Source organism: Hyaena hyaena, unplaced genomic scaffold (assembly GCF_003009895.1).
Source record: "Hyaena hyaena isolate Hyena2069 unplaced genomic scaffold, ASM300989v1 scaffold_753, whole genome shotgun sequence".
Classification (NCBI taxonomy): Eukaryota; Metazoa; Chordata; class Mammalia; order Carnivora; family Hyaenidae; genus Hyaena; species Hyaena hyaena.
Window position 1 is genome coordinate 264,120 of NW_024081387.1, and position 17,664 is coordinate 281,783.

The window sequence follows — 17,664 nt, forward strand, 5'->3', positions numbered from 1 at the left end:
TTTAAAAGAATGTTATTTCCATCAGTGAAAGAATAGTAATTCTTATTTTTAAGGAATAAAACAAGTAGCTACATTTTATCTTAGCCAGAGGAACAAATATAATACATATTACATATTCCTTCCTGGTGGGGTTTATTTCTTGCATTGTTCCAGAACACAATATTCTTCTCTGCAAGGTAACTTTTCCACCTTCTTTATAATAGTTATTAACTGAGTTCTTTATTAGTCATACCTGTCCCTATACATACCCTTTTCTACTAATATTGCATAATGACAAAAGCCTCCTATATTTAGTGTTTCCTTTGACAGTTTCTTTGCTTTATCACTCTGCCATTGGGGGTGTTTCTTATTTTTAGTGTTCAGATAATGCTAGTGTGCTTTATTAAATCTGTCCAAGTAAAAGTAGAAGTAACATATATATGGATTTGTTGGTCTCCCTAAGGCTGGCATATGTCCTTGAAATGCATGGCTAGGAGGACAGGTATCTCTACATCTAATAACTTAAATATTTGGTTTTTGCAAAAAGTAGTCAGAAAATGCTTCCCCAAACAAGACATCTTTGTGGAACACTTAATTAAAAACTAAGTACAATTTTTAAAATTAAACTATAAATAAAACTGATTTTTCCCAAGCCTTGTATTCACAATGAATAATCCAGAAACTAATTTTACTAGGTTTGGTCTTATAGACGGATATCGAGTGACTTCTGAGTTTACATCCTGCCTCATCAACTTAATTGTATAGAGACCTGTACTCTGAACAAAATGGAGTAACAGAAATTGATTTTACCCCCATTTTGGAAACAACAAAAAATGCACAAAATACATAAGCAACAGATTTCAAGACAGTGGATATTAGGCAGGAAGGGCCATCAGTGATCCCTGAGACGAGGAAAACATGTGAGGTGAGCATTACAACTGCCTCAGATTACTACACGGAGATGGTTTGCAGGGTGCAGTTATGGGCACCCCAGACAGTGCCCAGAGAGCATGTCTGTAAGGAATCCTTAAAGGCTTATTAGTGAGCCCATTCCCACCAGCCAAAAATCCTTTATTTGCAGTGATTTGGTACAGTACACAGCCAGATCTTGCTTTCATTGTGGGGAAAATTTTGTGCTAGTTATAGTACTGCTAGGAACCTACCTCACAAATCTTAAAAGCAAGACCTGGAGCATCTGGGTGGCTCAGCTGATTGAGAATCTGACTCTTGATTTTAGCTCAGGTCATATCTTCTGCGTTCATGGGACAGAGCCTTGCATTGGGCTCTATACTGACAGCACAGAGCCTGCTTGGGATTCTCTCTCCTCCTCCCTGTCCCTCTCCTGCTCATGCTCTCTTTCTTTCTCTCTTTCTCAAAATAAATAAAATTTTAAAAAAGGTCCAAATTATTTCCAAGCAACTAAACTACAATATCTCTATACATCTGTTAGAATACTTAGAATAAAAAAGACTGGCCATCCTGAGGATTAGTGATTATATGAAAAACTGGAATTCTCATATACTGTGGATAGAAATGTAAAATGGTATAAATGCTTGGAAAACATTTTGGAAGTTTCTTGGAAGGCTGAACATCCATCTATTATATAATCTAGTCATTTTACTCCTAGGTGTTTACCCAAGAGAAATAACAGTGCCTATATGGAGATTTGTAGATGAATGTTCAGAGCAGCTTTATGTAAAATGGTAATTCAAAACAACCCATGAGTCCATTAATAAACAGATAGACACACTCTGGCATAGCTGTGTAATGCAATACTCCTCAGCAATAAAAAGAAATGATCTCCTGATAAATGTTACAACATGGTTGAATCTCAGAATAACTGTGCAAAAGAACCAGAAAGAAACCACACACTGTATGATTCCATTTACATAAGAGTCTAGAAAATACAAACTTTTCTATAAAGACAGAAAGCAGTTGGTTGCCTAGGAACAGGGGGTGGAACTGGGGAGGAGAGGGAGGCAGAGATTATAAGAGGCCAGGAGGAAACTTTTGGAAGTAATTATATGTTCATTACCTTGCTTGGGTGAGGGTTTCACAGATGCATATGTAACGTCAAAATGTATCAATTTATATACTTTATATGTGTACATATTATTATATGTTAATTATACTTCAATAAAACTTTTACAGATAAACAATAATCATTGTAAAATTCAGTTTCTCAAACTTGTATGCTCGTGGGAATCATCTGGGAAGTTTTAAAATAGACTGATGTCTATGTCCCAAACCCAAAGGTACTGATTTAATTAATTGCTCTGGGGTTTGGCTTGGGCTTCAGAAGTTTAAAAACCCCTTTAGGTTATCCTAATAGGCAGCAACTTGAGAATTTTTAGTATGTTGTTTCTTTTCTTCTGTAAAAGTAAAGTATTGGACTTTTTGTTTTTATTTTTATTTAGAGAGAGAGTGTGCACAAGCTGGGGAGTGGGGCAGAGGAACAGAGAAAATCTTAAGTTCAGGGCTCAATCCTATAACCCTGGGATCATGACCTGAGCTGAAATCAAGAGTTGGACACTCAATTGACTGAGCCCCCACAGGTACCCCTAAAATTAAAAGTATTATAATGAGTATTCATGGATGATAGAAATTTAATCATTAGCAAGAGAAATAATCATCTTCTAAAAAAGAATCTAGATGTCATTCCAAGTGGAAGTTTATGTCCATTATGACAATAATCAGTTATAAACACAAAGATTAAAATATTCAAATATAAATATATTCATTTTATAATTGATGCCAAATGATCTATTCAGTCTTCACTTCCTACTACCTGCTTCTGAGAAAAAGTAGAGCTCAGGAAGGAGAAGGTGAGGGTCCACACTCACCTTGGCATAGATACAGCTTTCGTTGAGTCTCTGCAGTGAGCAATTCTTGTCACAGAGAGGGCACATGAAGACTTCAGTGGCCTTGCAAATTTCTTGGCTTGAGAAACCAAAGAAGAGAGAGAAAGCATGAACCTCCAAGCTTAAGAAGGTGCTTAGCCCCTCTGGCTAGTCCTGTGGGAAGCAGCAAGACAGAAAGGAAATGATGCCACGGAGAGCGGGAGTGGTGGACAGGTAAGCAAGAAAGTGTGTCTACAACTCAAATTTTTAGGGTATTGTGATGTGATACAGAGATTTCTTTTTTTTTTTTTTTTTTCTTTGGTTCTTCACTTTTAGAAGTCTCTGCCAGGATACTGTAATGATAGTAGGCCATATTTGACACTTGTGAGACACTTGTGGGGCTTTGTTACAAGTACAGTTACATGTGATTTCATGGCAATGAGGGTAATCCTGTGAGGAACACCTAAGGGAGTTTTAGTCAATCTCACAGCTTGGAAGTGGCTGAGCTAAAATCAAATCTTTCTCCTGGATCTCACACCTTAGAACCACCGAGATGAACAGCATCCGTAAGTCACACAAATTCATAACTCAGCCTCCAGTCAATAGGGGCATCATGTTCACTGGAAATTTGAGGGAGTTAATTTTTGGTGTGTGGTGTCTTGACATACAGTCATGATGATATGACATAGTCTTTATTTACTGAAACATTATATTTTCTATTAGAATATAATTCGATAATATTTGTCTCTTCAGTTTTATGCCCACTACCTTTGAAAGATCTCAGCATCCATGATAGATGACTTGTGATAGGAGTAGAGCACCAGTAACAATTTCTCAAAAGCCTCTCAGCCTGAGTGTTCACACAACCTATTTTTAAAATGTTTTGTGCTTTTATCTGTCAGAAGTGGTCCTTTCCCACTTAGTAGCCTCTAAATAAATTATCTTTAATTAAATCTGCTCTGGAAATGTTGAAAGTAATTTAAAGGCTTTTGACAATAAGTCTGGAAATGCAACTGTTAATAAAGGTTTAATTGGGGGCGCCTGGGTGGCTTAGTCAGTTAAGTGTCCGACTTTCGCTTCGGTCATGATCTCGCGGTTCGTGGCTTCGAGCCCCCCGTCGGGCTCTGTGCTGACTGCCGGCTCAGAGCCTGGAGCCTGTTTCAGTCTGTGACACACTCTCTCTCTGACCCTCCCCTGCTCACGCTGTCTCTCTCTCTCTCTCTCTCCTAGAAATAAATAAAACATTAAAAAAAAATAAAGGTTTAATTGGCAGTGTTTATAGCACAATTTACTGTTTTCAAAAATGTACATTCAAACGAAGCAAAAAACAATGTATTTCGAATACTGGATGTATAAAATCTCACTCTAGAGTACGAATAAATAGTAAGTAATAATACTATATAGTAATACAATGCTTTAAAGTGGGCAAAGGTGGGTTCATGTCCATTAACTCTGGTCCTCACTTCAATCTTCTGCAATGGTTAATTACCTCCACAAGTGAGAGGAAACTGATGTTCAATTTAAGTAATTTGCTCAAGGTCGTACAGCTAAAAAGAGGTACTTCAGGGAACCAAATTTAGGTTTTTGTGATTCTAGGTCCAGTTTTCCATCAACTACAACATATCTCAAAGAGAAATGTTTATTTCATTTTAAAACTGACTTTCCAGTGAAGGGAATTGAGTACACTTCTGATGATGGGAATGGCATGCCCAAATGCACAGAATTGTTGAATCATTATATTGTACACCTGAAATGAATATTACACTGTATGTTAACTGTACTTGAATAAAATGTTTGATAAAAAATAAAATAAATAACTTTCTTATAAAACCAGTTTATTATTGATGATGATAGTGTTACAGGTCTAGGAAATACAATAATTCTCCTCCTTTCATACACACCATCTTGCTAGTAATCTAGATGTCTATGTGAAGTAAAACAGGTAAAACATACATATTAAAAGACCAAAGGAAAAAAGATGATACGTCTTTTTAGCAATGCTGCTAATTTGTAGGAACAAGTAGAATTAAAACAGTCCTTGAAAGAAATTTTCAAAGGAAATTTCAAAAGAAATTAAAACTTCAAAATTCATTGTGTTTCAAGAATAACAGGATGTGTCCTGCATTGAAATCCCATACTAAAAAGTATTAGAAGTTTATACCACATCATTCTTCCCACTTTCCAAATGATCAAAGAAAAGCACAAATCTATCAAAACATCATGTCTAGAATCCCAAACTGTCAGACTGAGCCCTATTTTTAATTCCAGAATTGTTAAATTTATTTTAAGTAAGTTTTTCAAAGTTTAACTTGATATGTAACATTAAAAAATAAGCAATTTTTGACAACGTATTTTTTAGCCTGAAATAAGGAGTTTAACACCAGCACAAATTTCTTTGACTTTAGTTAACCGCTAGAGGGAGGGAGAGTGCACAGCATGAGGGTTTCTTCATTTCTCCTGCACAGCCTGATTAACAGAAACCACTACTTGAATTGTGGCTTTCTTATGCTTTACATCTATTGTGAGATATACATCAAGGGCTGATTTGAAGGAAATAATAATTACCACCAACTTAAGATAGCAGGAGAAGGGAGCAATTTGTCTTTTTGGGGGGTGGATGTCTGGACCCACTCCCTGGCCTTCCTGTGATCCTGTAAACATGACAAAGCACAGAAGATGCTTTGTGATACCCATTTTGAGGGAAGTGAAAATGTAAAAATACGTTAAGGGAAGGCAGTATAGAAGAAGCATGAGTAAAACATGGATTTTAGAATCAGAAACAATTATTGAGAAAAAGCAAATCAAATCACAAGATACTACCCCAAAGCTGTTAGGATCACTATTACCAAACAAAATAAAACAAAGATACATGTGTTGGCAAAGTTGTGGAGGTTTTGGAATATTTGCACCAAATTGTTGGTGGGACTGTAAAATGGTGCAGCCCCAATAGAAAACAATATGGACCTTCCTCAAAAACTTAAATATAGAGCTACTATATGATCCAGCAATCCCACTTCTGGGTATATATCTAAGAGAACTGAAACTCAGACCTAGAAGAGATACCTGTACTCCTATGTTCCCTGCAACATTATTCACAATAGCCAAGATATGAAAATAACCCAAGTGTCCATTGACAAAGGAATGAATAAAGAAAATGCAGTATAAACACAACATAGACTATTATTCAGCCTAAAAAAAAGAAGGAAATCCTGCATATGCAATGACATGAATAAACCTGGAGGACATTATGCTAAGTGAAATAAGCCATCCCCAGGACAAATATTGCATGATTTCACATATATTAAGGATTTAAAACAGTCAAACTCAGAGAAACAGAACAGAATCGTAGTTGCCAAAGGGTAGGAAAGGAGGAACTGAGGAATTGCTGTTCAACAGATGTAAAGCTTCAGTTATAGAAGACAAATAAGTTCCAGAGATTTGCTGTACAACATTGTGCCTTGAGTTAATAATACTGTAAAGTGCACTTAAAATTTTGTGAAGAGGGTAAATCTAATGTTAAGTGTTCTTACCACAATTAAGAAAAAATCCAGTAAAGGTTTAAAACTTAGCTGACCACATACTATATACATTCTCCTGACCAAGTCACTAACCTCTCTGAGGATCTGTTTCTTCATCTCTAGATGAAAATAATATCTAGCTGTGATATTACATAAGGGATATGTACATATTACATAGGATGTGCATGGCACATCATAGGCACTAGATAAATAGAATCTCATTGTTAAGGATGTTGTCAGGAGAGGGTTCAAGAGGTCCTTTAGTACCCAACTGTTTTTGAAAGGCTGGTCTGATACTGAAAACCACATAAATTTCTCAGTGAGTTCTAATGCCAAAGAGGAAAGAAGGGACCAGAAAGTTGGGGTTTCTGCTCTTTGTTCTGGACCTGAAAAACTATTTTATCTGCCTGCTTGTTCATTTTCATATTCCTATGATATGCCTGATATTCTACCAGGCAAAAATCTGACAATAGCTGGTTAGGTAAGGCCAATGAACAAATATAAATAGACACATGTACATATACATACAATAAGTAATCTACAAATTGACTGCTACCTAATTCTACAATGAGTTACAGAACAATTAAGCAATATGACCATAGTTTATATAAATGTAGATTGTAGAAATGTAATAAATCAAACCCAATCTTCAGCTTTTTAACATTTTGTTACCTTGTAATAAAAAATAAAGAGCTTAATAGAATAATATGAAAACAATGCAACACCAAATAAAGTCCCCGTGTCCTCCCCTGACTTGCCATAACACCTACGACTTAACCATGTCTGACACCTTGAATAGAAAATTTCAGTCCCATGAAATTTTGAAAGTCAAGATATTCAGTGATGCTTATCTTGGTTTAGAATAGAAAGTCTGACAAGATGTTAATTATAGTGTGACAGAGTAGCGGTAATAGAATACCATAAAGCGCTGAAGAAAAGAGTTTGCTATTGCCTTTTAAAACACTCCTTGTACTAAAGGTACTTATATACAAGGGGTCTAATTTACTCTGTTGGTACATAAATCAATAGGAAGAGCAAATCTATTCCTTTCATTGTTTTGCTAATTTTCAGCTTTGCAGGGGTAGAGGAGAATCTGCCACACATGGTAAAACTTGTGAATATGTTCTCCATAGAACCAATCTGAATAATAGCTAACCATCTGAGAATCATTTTATGTCTTCATCCATTCATCTTAAAAGAGTGGTTTTCTAAAACCCCAAGAGCTCTACCAAAAATACTATTAGAACTAATAAATGAATTCAATAAAGTTGCAGAATACAAAATCAATATGCAATTGTCAGTTGCATTTCTATATCGCAGGGATAAACTATCAAAAAGAGAAATTAAGAAAATAATCCCATTTACAAATGCACCAAAAAGAATGAAGTAATTAGGGCTGAATTTAACTAAGGAGGTGAAAGATCTACACACTGAAAACTAAGACACTGGTGAAAAAAATTGAAAAAGACACAAAAAAATAGAAAGATATTTTGTGCTCATGAATTGGAAGAATTAATATTGAAATGTCCATACTACACAAAGAATTCTACAGATTCAACACAATCTCTATCAAAGTTCAATGGTATTTTCACAGAAACAGAAAAAGCAATCCTAAAACATGTATGGAACATGAAAAACCCCAAATAGGCAAAGCAATCTTGAGAAAGAAGAACAAAATGGAAGGCATGACATCTCCTGGTTTCATATAATATTTTAAAGCTATAGTAATCAAAAATTAAGGTATTGGCATAAGAATAGACACATTTATCAATGGAACATATTGATATATGGAACAGAACCCAGAAATAAACCCATGTATATGTGGTCAATTTTCAACCTAGGGGCCAAAATATATAATGGAAAAAGGATAGTTTCGAAGAAACTAGATGGTGTTGGAAAAACTGGATATTCACATGAAAAGAATGAAACTGAACCCTTATCTTACACTATATGTAAAAATTAACTCAGAATAGATTATAGACTTAAATGTAGGTCCTGAAACTATAAAACTCCTAGAAGAAAACATAGGGGGTAAACTTTTGAAATTGGTCTTGTCAATAATTTTTAGTATTTGACACCAAAAGCAAAGGCAACCAAAGCAAAAATGAACAAATGGAATGGACTACATCAAACTAAAAAGCTTCTGCATGTCAAGGAAAACCAACAAAACAAATAGGCAACCTACAGAATGGGAGAAAATATTTACAAAACATATATCTGGTGAGGGGTTAATATCCAAAGTATATAAAGAACTCATAGAATTCAATAGCAAACAAACAAACAAAAAGCAATCTGATTTAAAAAATGGGCAGAGAAACTGAAGAGATTTTTTTTTTCAAAGAAGATATACAAATCAACAGATATGTGAAAAGGTAACTTACTATCATTAATCATCAGGGTAATCCAAATCAAAGCCACAATGAGGTATCACATCACACCTGTTAGAATGCCTATAATCAAAGCATTGCTGATGGGAATATAAGTTGGTAAGCCATTATGGAAAACAATATGGAGGTTCCTCAAAATATTAAAAATAAAACTCCCCCCAAAAAAATAAAAAATAAAAAAATAAAAATAAAACTCCCATATGATCCAGGAATCCCACTTTTAATTAAATAAATATAAATATAAACATAAATATTATAGGAAATGAAAATAAGATCTTGGAGAGATATCTGCATTTCTATGTTCATTGCAGCAATACTTACAATAGCCAAGATAAGTAAACAACCTAAGTGCCTATCAATGGATCGATGGATAAAGAAGATGTGGTATAGTACATAATGGAATATTCAGCCATGAGAAAAAAAGAAATGTTGCCATTTGTGACAACATGGATGGACCTTGAGGGAATTACACTAAGTGAGATAAGCCAGAGGAAGAAAAATATTGCATGGTATCACTTTATATGTGAATCTTTAAAAAAGCCAAATTCATAGAAACAGAATAGAAAAGTAGTAAAAAAAAAAAAAAAAGTGTTTTTCTTTTCAAGACACTATAACTTCAAATCACAACCTGTTTTCTTAGCCTCAGAGGTTATTGATTCAACAGCACACAGAGATATGCCGAAACAGGGATGGATGTTTCCACTGGGCACATATTTGCTTTGGAAGATGCTGCCTTCCATACTGGTAGTGAATTTGCAAAACTCTGAAATAAACATATGACTAGATTAACTGTTTTTAAACAGTAAGTGTTTTTTTGTGTTCAAACTAATTAATATCTGGCCTTCATGGAGAGCAAGGGGACACTGAGATACCAAATCAAGGAAGTTGGTTATGGAACTAGATTTAACTCTAGGACAATGAAAGTAGTAAAATCTGGGATTGCAAGTAACTTGTTCTGCGAGTGTTCCCCAAGACAAGCAAACATTACTAATAAATTTTAACTTGATAAATGGGCGATACCTAGCAATATAAATAGTACATGATGCCAAAGATCACATGATCACAATTAAGGCAATGATTCTTGAAAATTCACTTTGATATATGAGTGCTTTGGATTATAAGCATGTTTCCAGAATGAATTATGCTTACAAATCAAGGTTTTATTGTATTTTGTTTTTAGGCAAATTGTTATACAATTACATATGCATATTACATATATATATAATGTACATAATATTATTACATTATATATTATGTACATAATATATATATATTTTGTTTGTGGGCAAATTGTTACATATATACATATGCATATTACACATATATATTACATACATAATATATTATTTATATGTAAATATTACATATATATTCATTTATTTAGAGAAAATTCAAGGAAATGCATTTTTATGATCTATTAACTGTCATGATTACTACCCAAGAGCAAGGCCATGGTTAAAAGATGGACCAAAGGAGAACAAAATGATTTTCGTATTTTGAATTGTACCATACAAGCCTGAACTTGATGATATCCTTGTATATGTTAAATAGAACACACTGTTAAGAGGATTCTTTAATGCTGACGTGAGTCTTATCTCTGCTGAATAATAATGTATTATGTCTCTACTCAAACTTTGAGTCATTTCAACTTTAACAGAAAAATCACCATTCTGATAAAGTCTTGATTTTTGTGAAACCTTATTTCACTACTGTCTTTTGATACCTTCAGTTGATACTAATATATATATATTTGTTCTTATAGAGAAGAAGAAGAAACTACAAACTGATTTTATGTTCTCACGAGAGAGGATTACTTACAGCTAGAATTATGTGCTACAGATACTTATGTATTTATTTATTCTCTAACTATGTAAGCTTCCCTCAGCTGCAAAAAGGAATATTAACCTCTAAGGATGGTAGTGAAGCTCTTATCAAAAGAAAAAAAAAAACAAACACTAACAGGAAGCTTTGTATATTGTAAGTGTTTAAAGAATTGTAACTATTCTAATTATTTACTACTGTATTGAAAGGGCATTCTAGACTACCAAATACTACAGAAATGTAAATTATATAAGACTATCATTGCATTGTTGAATTATTATGTGGGATGTACTGGCAAGAGAAATTTAGCATAAAGAGAAACAGTCTTAGAACTCATCCAATAGAATTTGCATATAAAAATATGGAAATGGCCTTTTAAAAATAGTGCTTTTCCCCTCCCCTCAAAAAACCAGCAAATAAATTGTAGCACAATGACTTGTTTTTTATAGTCAGTATATCATAAAGCTTTTGCCCAATCAGAATAGAGGCCAACACATTTTAATAAGTCTGTTAATAGCTTACCTTACTTGACTTGCATTCATTGTAAATATCCCATAGAAGAAAACACACAAGCCAACGAGTGCTGCAGGAATCAGCATGCCAGTATACCATCCCAGCCAAGCAAAGTATAGCCCAATCTTCTCACCAAAGTATAGCCTGAACAAGAAAGCAAACACTTAGCCTAAGGCAATGTAATCAACACTACAAAGGCTGATGTCACACCTCATCAGAATTTCTGATGAATATACTGTCTCAGTTCCTAGTGGGGTAACTTTTTAAAAATTTTTTTTAACATTTATTTAATATTGAGAAAGAGAGAGATAGAATATGAGCAGGGGAGGGGCAGAGAGAAGGGGAGACACAGAATCTGAAGCAGGCTCCAGGCTCTGAGCTGTCAGCACAGATCCCAACACGGGGCTCAAACCCACAAACTGCAAGATCATGACCTGAGCTGAAGTTGGACGCTTAACCCACTAAGCCACCCAGGCACCCCTCCATGTGGGGTATCATAATATCACCCCTTGTTAATGAACCCAATGATGGTGATGCTGTTTATCTTTAAACATGGTCATTATAAGGGGCAATTTTATTAAATGTATTCTTTCTGTGTTGAATTTCTTACTATGGCTCATAAAGCTCTTTCTTTAAAAGTCATCTCTTGCCTTTCTCTATCCTCCTTGTAGAATCTCTTTTTGATTTCCATACACAGAGCTGTACTAGACCAAACTGCTTTTGTGTGAATTAGGAAAATAAAAAAAAAAGTCTCCCCTATAGGTAAATGCTGAGAGTAGATTCCATTTCAGTCTCCATCTGTTCCCTTGGACAGACTTCCTTCTGCTAGACACAATTTGCACAATTATGTTACACCTTCCACAACAAAGTTAACTTTGTGGTTCCTGGAGCACATGCTTCTTTCCTTGGTTAATGCTGTTCCTGGACTTTGGAATATTACACTTCACCTTCCAACCTTGCCTGGCCTGTAGGCATTCATCAGTTTGTATCACTTCTTACAAGAAGCTTTCCCTGACTTCCACTACAACCCTGGGTCAACTAGCCCTGATTTTGCTCCTATACTGCCCTCACTGACATTCCAGCGTCCTAAACTTACACTTTAAGACAATTGCTTGTCACTCTTCCCTTCTTCCTCCTCATAGACTGCAATAGCCTGAAAGTGGACCTGTGTCTTGTTTCACTAGCTCTCACCACAGGGAGTATTGAAGCTAAGGAAATGAATGTATTTTATTTCCCTTGAGCTGATGAACATAGTTTATATGGAAATGGAAGATGGAGAGGATGGTTCTAATGACTACCCAAGTGCTCTTTCTTCACCAAGTCTACTGACTGTATTAACTGCTACACAGTCTCTAAAGCTGTGGTGAGAAATAATATTTTCTGAATTCTCTACTACTATTTGGCCTCTATCTTTTAAAAATGACTACTTAGGGGCACCTGGGTGGCTCAGTCGGTTAAGTGTCCAACTTTGGCTCAGGTCATGATCTCACAGTTCATGGGTTCGAGCCCCACATTGGACTCTGTGCTGACAGCTAGCTAAGAGCCTGGAGCCTGTTTTGGAATGTGTGTCCCCTCTCTCTCTGACCCTCCCTTGCTTACGCTGTCTCTTTCTCTCTCACAGAAATAAATAAAAAACATTAAAAAATAAAATAAATAAAAATAAAAACGACTACTTAACACAGTTTTGCCCCAGCAATAGTTTTAAAAATCGGTGTTTTACAGTTTACTTAGGAATACTGCAACGGGTAGTGATTCTTGCTGAGAAGAAAATTCTCTTGTTATTTTTCCCTTTACAAGACTTCCCTTTCTGAAAATCATTATTGTTCTCTGTATTATGTCAATTAAATTCTTCTATATTCTACCAGGTATAGAAACGGAGTCATCCTCCATGAAGTATCAAATATCCAAATTTTTGGTTTTTCATGGATTCCTCCTGGGAGACATAGATCAGTGGTCCATTCACATACAATGATAATGTTCTACTTCAGAGGAAAACTTATATTAACAAAGTATTTCAATAAAGCCATTTGTTCCTTTTAACAAGTGTTCCTCCGTGAAGTAGAGTTGGGTTTTAGCACATATTGCTAATGTAATGGAATGCCTTCATAATAATGACTATAGAGCATTGCACAGACAACCCTCCCTTATACAGTCAGCATTATACTGAGGTTTTTAGATTACACACTGTTGAAGTTCAGAAGAGCAACAATATTATTTGACAGCTAGGTTTAATCACCTAGGTTATAGTAGATTTTAGATCTGGTTCAGAAGACGGAGAAGCTATTTCCAGGCAAAGAAGGCTGATGAAAACCCCCTTGGTTCAGAGTATTGGTATCCATTCACCATCTTCTAGGATCTCTAGAGGTATCTCAAAAACCATGACAAGGCAAGGAGGAATAGGGGGTGGCTCTTGATGTCACTCTCCACTACACTTCACCCATAGTCACTCTCTTTTGATCTGATTTATATTTTGGTAATAAGCACGTTCCTAGAGAGAAGGAATGTGTTGAAATGCCGTCTATAGTCTTTATGGCCTTCACTTGGGTGGGTCCTTCATCTCCTCCCTCTTTCTTTAGCCACTTGCACACAAAATATGTGATTTTCATAAGGCAAATTTTCCTTCTATGTCAATATCCAAATAGTTGGTAATAGTAGCCAAATAACTCTATCACTTGCTGACACGGCCTGAAGCAGCAATGGCAATGTGTCCAACAAATATGAGAATTATTGATGCTGAAATGTTTTCTTGAAAACACCAACTTCATTTTAGTTCCTAATAAATATAGTTCTGTGAACTAGCACATCTCACTGTGCTCATATATCCCTAAAATAACAATTCTTTCCCCTGCATAAATAAGAATCTGATAATTTATTGTGACTGACAGAATTATAATGAAAACATCTTGATTTTGGATATGGCCAAGTACTGAATGTTTGAAATAAAAATGGTTTGGTGCTGGATATTAAGATTTGTACATCCAGATCGATGTGCTAAGCTTTTCCTTTCTGCTATGCGCTCCAGGATGCTCACCTTCATCACTGGAAGGTGATGTATCACTTATGCTTCTCCCTTCCTCTGGTTTCCTGAAGGACTTCTTGGCCAACTGAAGGTCCCACCAGCAGAAGATTACAGGGTGTGATCAAAAAGATATTGGTGTATTGATTATCCTGACTTACTCCTGCCTGGAGCATGGTCTTCCTGGAGCTGCTTTCTTCCTGAGACTATAGCTTCTGTCTGGCATCCCCCTCTTCTGTTTTTGCCCAGTTCTACAACTATTTCTTCCCCTTGTTCCTCTAAGTTTAGGTTTGAGAACAACATCCAGCTTTTGCTACTCCCTGGAAGTTTCATCCTCATCATCTATTTGGTCCTTTGATACTATTTACACTTATGTATATAGTTGGTTTATTAAATTTTCTTCAGATACTGCTTCTATTCTATCAGTTCTATCAGTTTTCTTCTGGGATACCGTTATGAGTTATTCTTGATATTTATAATTCATAAACAATTCAAAAGTATTAACATATAAACTTATGAATGCTCTTTTTTCTAAGAATATTAAAGTTAGCTAGAAACTTAAGTCCTTTCTAATACATATTTCCCTGATTTTTTTTTTAAAGAATGTATTATCCTCCACCAAAATTAAATAAATCATGAATGTGACAGTATCTGAAAATTAATTCAAGTTGAGAGCAGTTACTCACTAGAAATATACTTCCTGGAATAGAAGAGATACACACAAAATCTTTGTTGAAAGACAAGTATATGCATAGATGCCATGTTGGCCATTTTCCTCTTTGCTCTCAGATCCATTTTCTGCCTTTCCCTGTTTTAGTTTGTTCTCACATGGAAGTAGATTACACAGGTTCCATTATAAATTGCTCCTGGTTAAGCTGAGCCAAGAGTCAAAGATAGAAGGAAGGAGGAAACAAGATCTTTCCTTCTTTCCTGGCCATCCTCCTGCGTAGCCATGCCTTCTCCATGGTTCCACTTCCAACACTCAGTTCTCTGCAGACAGTCCTAGTCATGGATGGTGGAGCTTCTGCCTAAGGGCCTAAAGGGTGGTCTCTGAAATATGCTCTATCCCATTTTCCCTCCAGCCTTAGGGTTGTTAGCAATTTTTCGCTGTTTTCCCACTATTCCTGCCTGATTTCTCAGCCTTCCCACCCCCCGTATAACCAAATCCCTAAATTAACTTTCTTTTATTGAAAAACCCTATAGTGGCTTCTTTTTCCTGACTCCATCCTGAATGATACAGATGATTTGGTGGGTAAATGACATAATTCCAAGTCTATGAAAATGACAAAACAGCATAATAGAGCTCTAATCTCAATTCATCCACATTACCTGATTAAATCCAAGGGCTGATGCTTATACCACATTCCCCAGCGTGCCCAGCGCTCATATAATAGATGTCTATTATTCTGAGGTCCATGCGTTTTGATGGGTTGGCTACTCTTGTAGGCTCCCTGAAACATATGAGATAAATTGATATACATTCTCTTAGCATATTTGAACTAAATTGGAATTGCTTTTACTATGTTTTCCTTACAAAACAATTTAACAGCTTATTGAAAGCTTCACTAATTGTAAACTTAAGCACATCACTGGAATGATGTAGTAAATGCCTTTATATTTTTCTCTTTCATTAAAATTATTCTGATAGTTCTTTAAAAATCTTTTCTTAAAGTCCCTTTTTAGACCAATGAGATCCCTTTCATTTAAAGTAAACTAGAATTTAGGTTTTAATGTTTGTAACCTCTGGTCTTTTAATAAACACTACACCTTCACCATCATTGAGAGAAATTGTTGTAGTCTTTACTGCAGAAATTAAGAGTATTACTCTGTTTTAATAAGTGACTCAGTCCTAGAAAATAATGATTTCATTTATGAAGCAAAGGAAGAAAGCAAATGTTCAATCAGAAAGTGTAAGAAGTCTAAGTCACAAGTGCTACTCAAGTTTTTAAATTCTAGAATCCTTAAAGCTTAATTTATATAAGATATTCCAAAACTGGAAACATTTTCACATTCTTTATATCTTCTCTCAAAAACTATTTCATGGGTTGCAATTTCAGACACATAGAATATATATGCCTTATAGAGGATAGTATTTCCTGAAGGCTGAACTGCTTTGTTCTTATAATCAAAAAGGAGGGCTAGAGATATGGTGACTCTTTTTTTCTAAACAAAAACTTAGGACACAGGATTTGACAAATCCCCTCTCATTCCAATGTGTGATTCTACTTTTATAAGCACTTTCATCAAAATTTAAACCAAGTGGAGTTATGCCTTAGTTTCCTCACATAGATGATGAGAATAAGAATAAATATTTATGACTCCACTATAGAAGAGCTTTGTGAGGTCCTGCCTGGATAATCACTATAAAGTGCTATGCAGATATAAAGTACATAATCAATGTTAGTTAGTTTAGGGAGCTTGAAATACTGTGGCCATTGAAGAGTAGAAAACTATCATCTGAGTGAGCCCAGATAAACAAGGGTGTGCGGCCTAAGAAGAGAGAGGACACCTTGAATCATGGTCTGCATACGCCTCAAGGCTGAAATGAGAAACATGTGGAATTCACTTCTGGTCTTCTAATAAAATGGATAAATTGATTAAGTGAAGATGGAAGTACAGGTAAAGTGCTGAGGGGGTTAATGATGGGCCACTTCAGGATGTGCTATTCTGGCATGTAAACTATTTCTTTTTTTTTTTTCTTTTTTAAATTTAATTTTGAGAAAGAGACCATGTTCATGTACAAATGGGCACATGAGTGGGCACACAAACAGGGGAGGGACAGAGAGCAAGGAAGCAAAGGATCCAAAGCAGGATCTGTGCTGACTGCAGAGAGTCTGACTCAGGACTCAGACTCACAAATGTGAGATCATGACCTGAGCTGAGCCAAAGTCCACCGCTTAACCGACAGAGCTACATGCGCCTTCGGATGTAGATTATTTCTAAGCTGAAGATAATTAAGGGCCAATAGACTCAAGAAGTTTTTTTTACCTACCCCTTAACTGCTTAAAATAATTTAGATAGGAAGCTTATGAGAAGAAGAGAGGTATTACCAAAGATAATTGTTTTTACACAAGAAATACTTGTCTACAAGACATGGCAAGCACTGGCTCACCCAACATTTGCTCTCCCATTGTCCTGTGAATTGTCTCCCTTCCTTGTGAAGTCCCAGACACCTGCCCTCTTCTTCTTAGCACAGGATAGGATATAAACCACAATTGCCTGCCTGCTGGAGAGCCTCTCATGTCTTTGTGGGGATCCTATATATGCATAAGTAAAATTTGCTTTTCTCCTATTAACCTGCTTTCTGTCAATTTAATTATTAGACTAGCCCAAGAACCCCAAAGGGAAGAAGAGAAAAGTTTTCCTCTTGTGGTGCAGTCCAAGTTTTCAACCCCAAGAGAAGAAAGCCCAAGGTTTTTAAAGGCTAAAGATTAGAAGCTAAGAAAGTGAAAGTGAAAATCAAGATTTCAAGCATGGGATACTTGGGGAAGATCTGTTTGCCTGTGCAGTTAGAATGACCTGTTAAGGTAGACTGCCTTGAGATTAGGTAAGGGAAGGTGAACCAAAATCTCAGCTTTCAGTCATTCATG

The 17,664-nt window shown here is 35.7% G+C and overlaps 1 protein-coding gene across 1 annotated transcript in view; it reads right to left on the reverse strand.

Annotated features, from left to right (window-relative positions):
* The window catches only part of ANO3 (anoctamin 3), a 398,246-nt gene that overhangs the window by 75,298 nt on the left and 305,284 nt on the right, over positions 1 to 17,664 (reverse strand). Inside the window, exons 12-14 of the mRNA XM_039218371.1 lie at positions 15,404 to 15,525; positions 11,068 to 11,202; positions 2,823 to 2,919 (exon numbers count right to left, since the gene is read on the reverse strand). Coding sequence (XP_039074302.1) covers positions 2,823 to 2,919; positions 11,068 to 11,202; positions 15,404 to 15,525 — 354 coding nt within the window. The remainder of the gene's footprint in view (positions 1 to 2,822; positions 2,920 to 11,067; positions 11,203 to 15,403; positions 15,526 to 17,664) is intronic.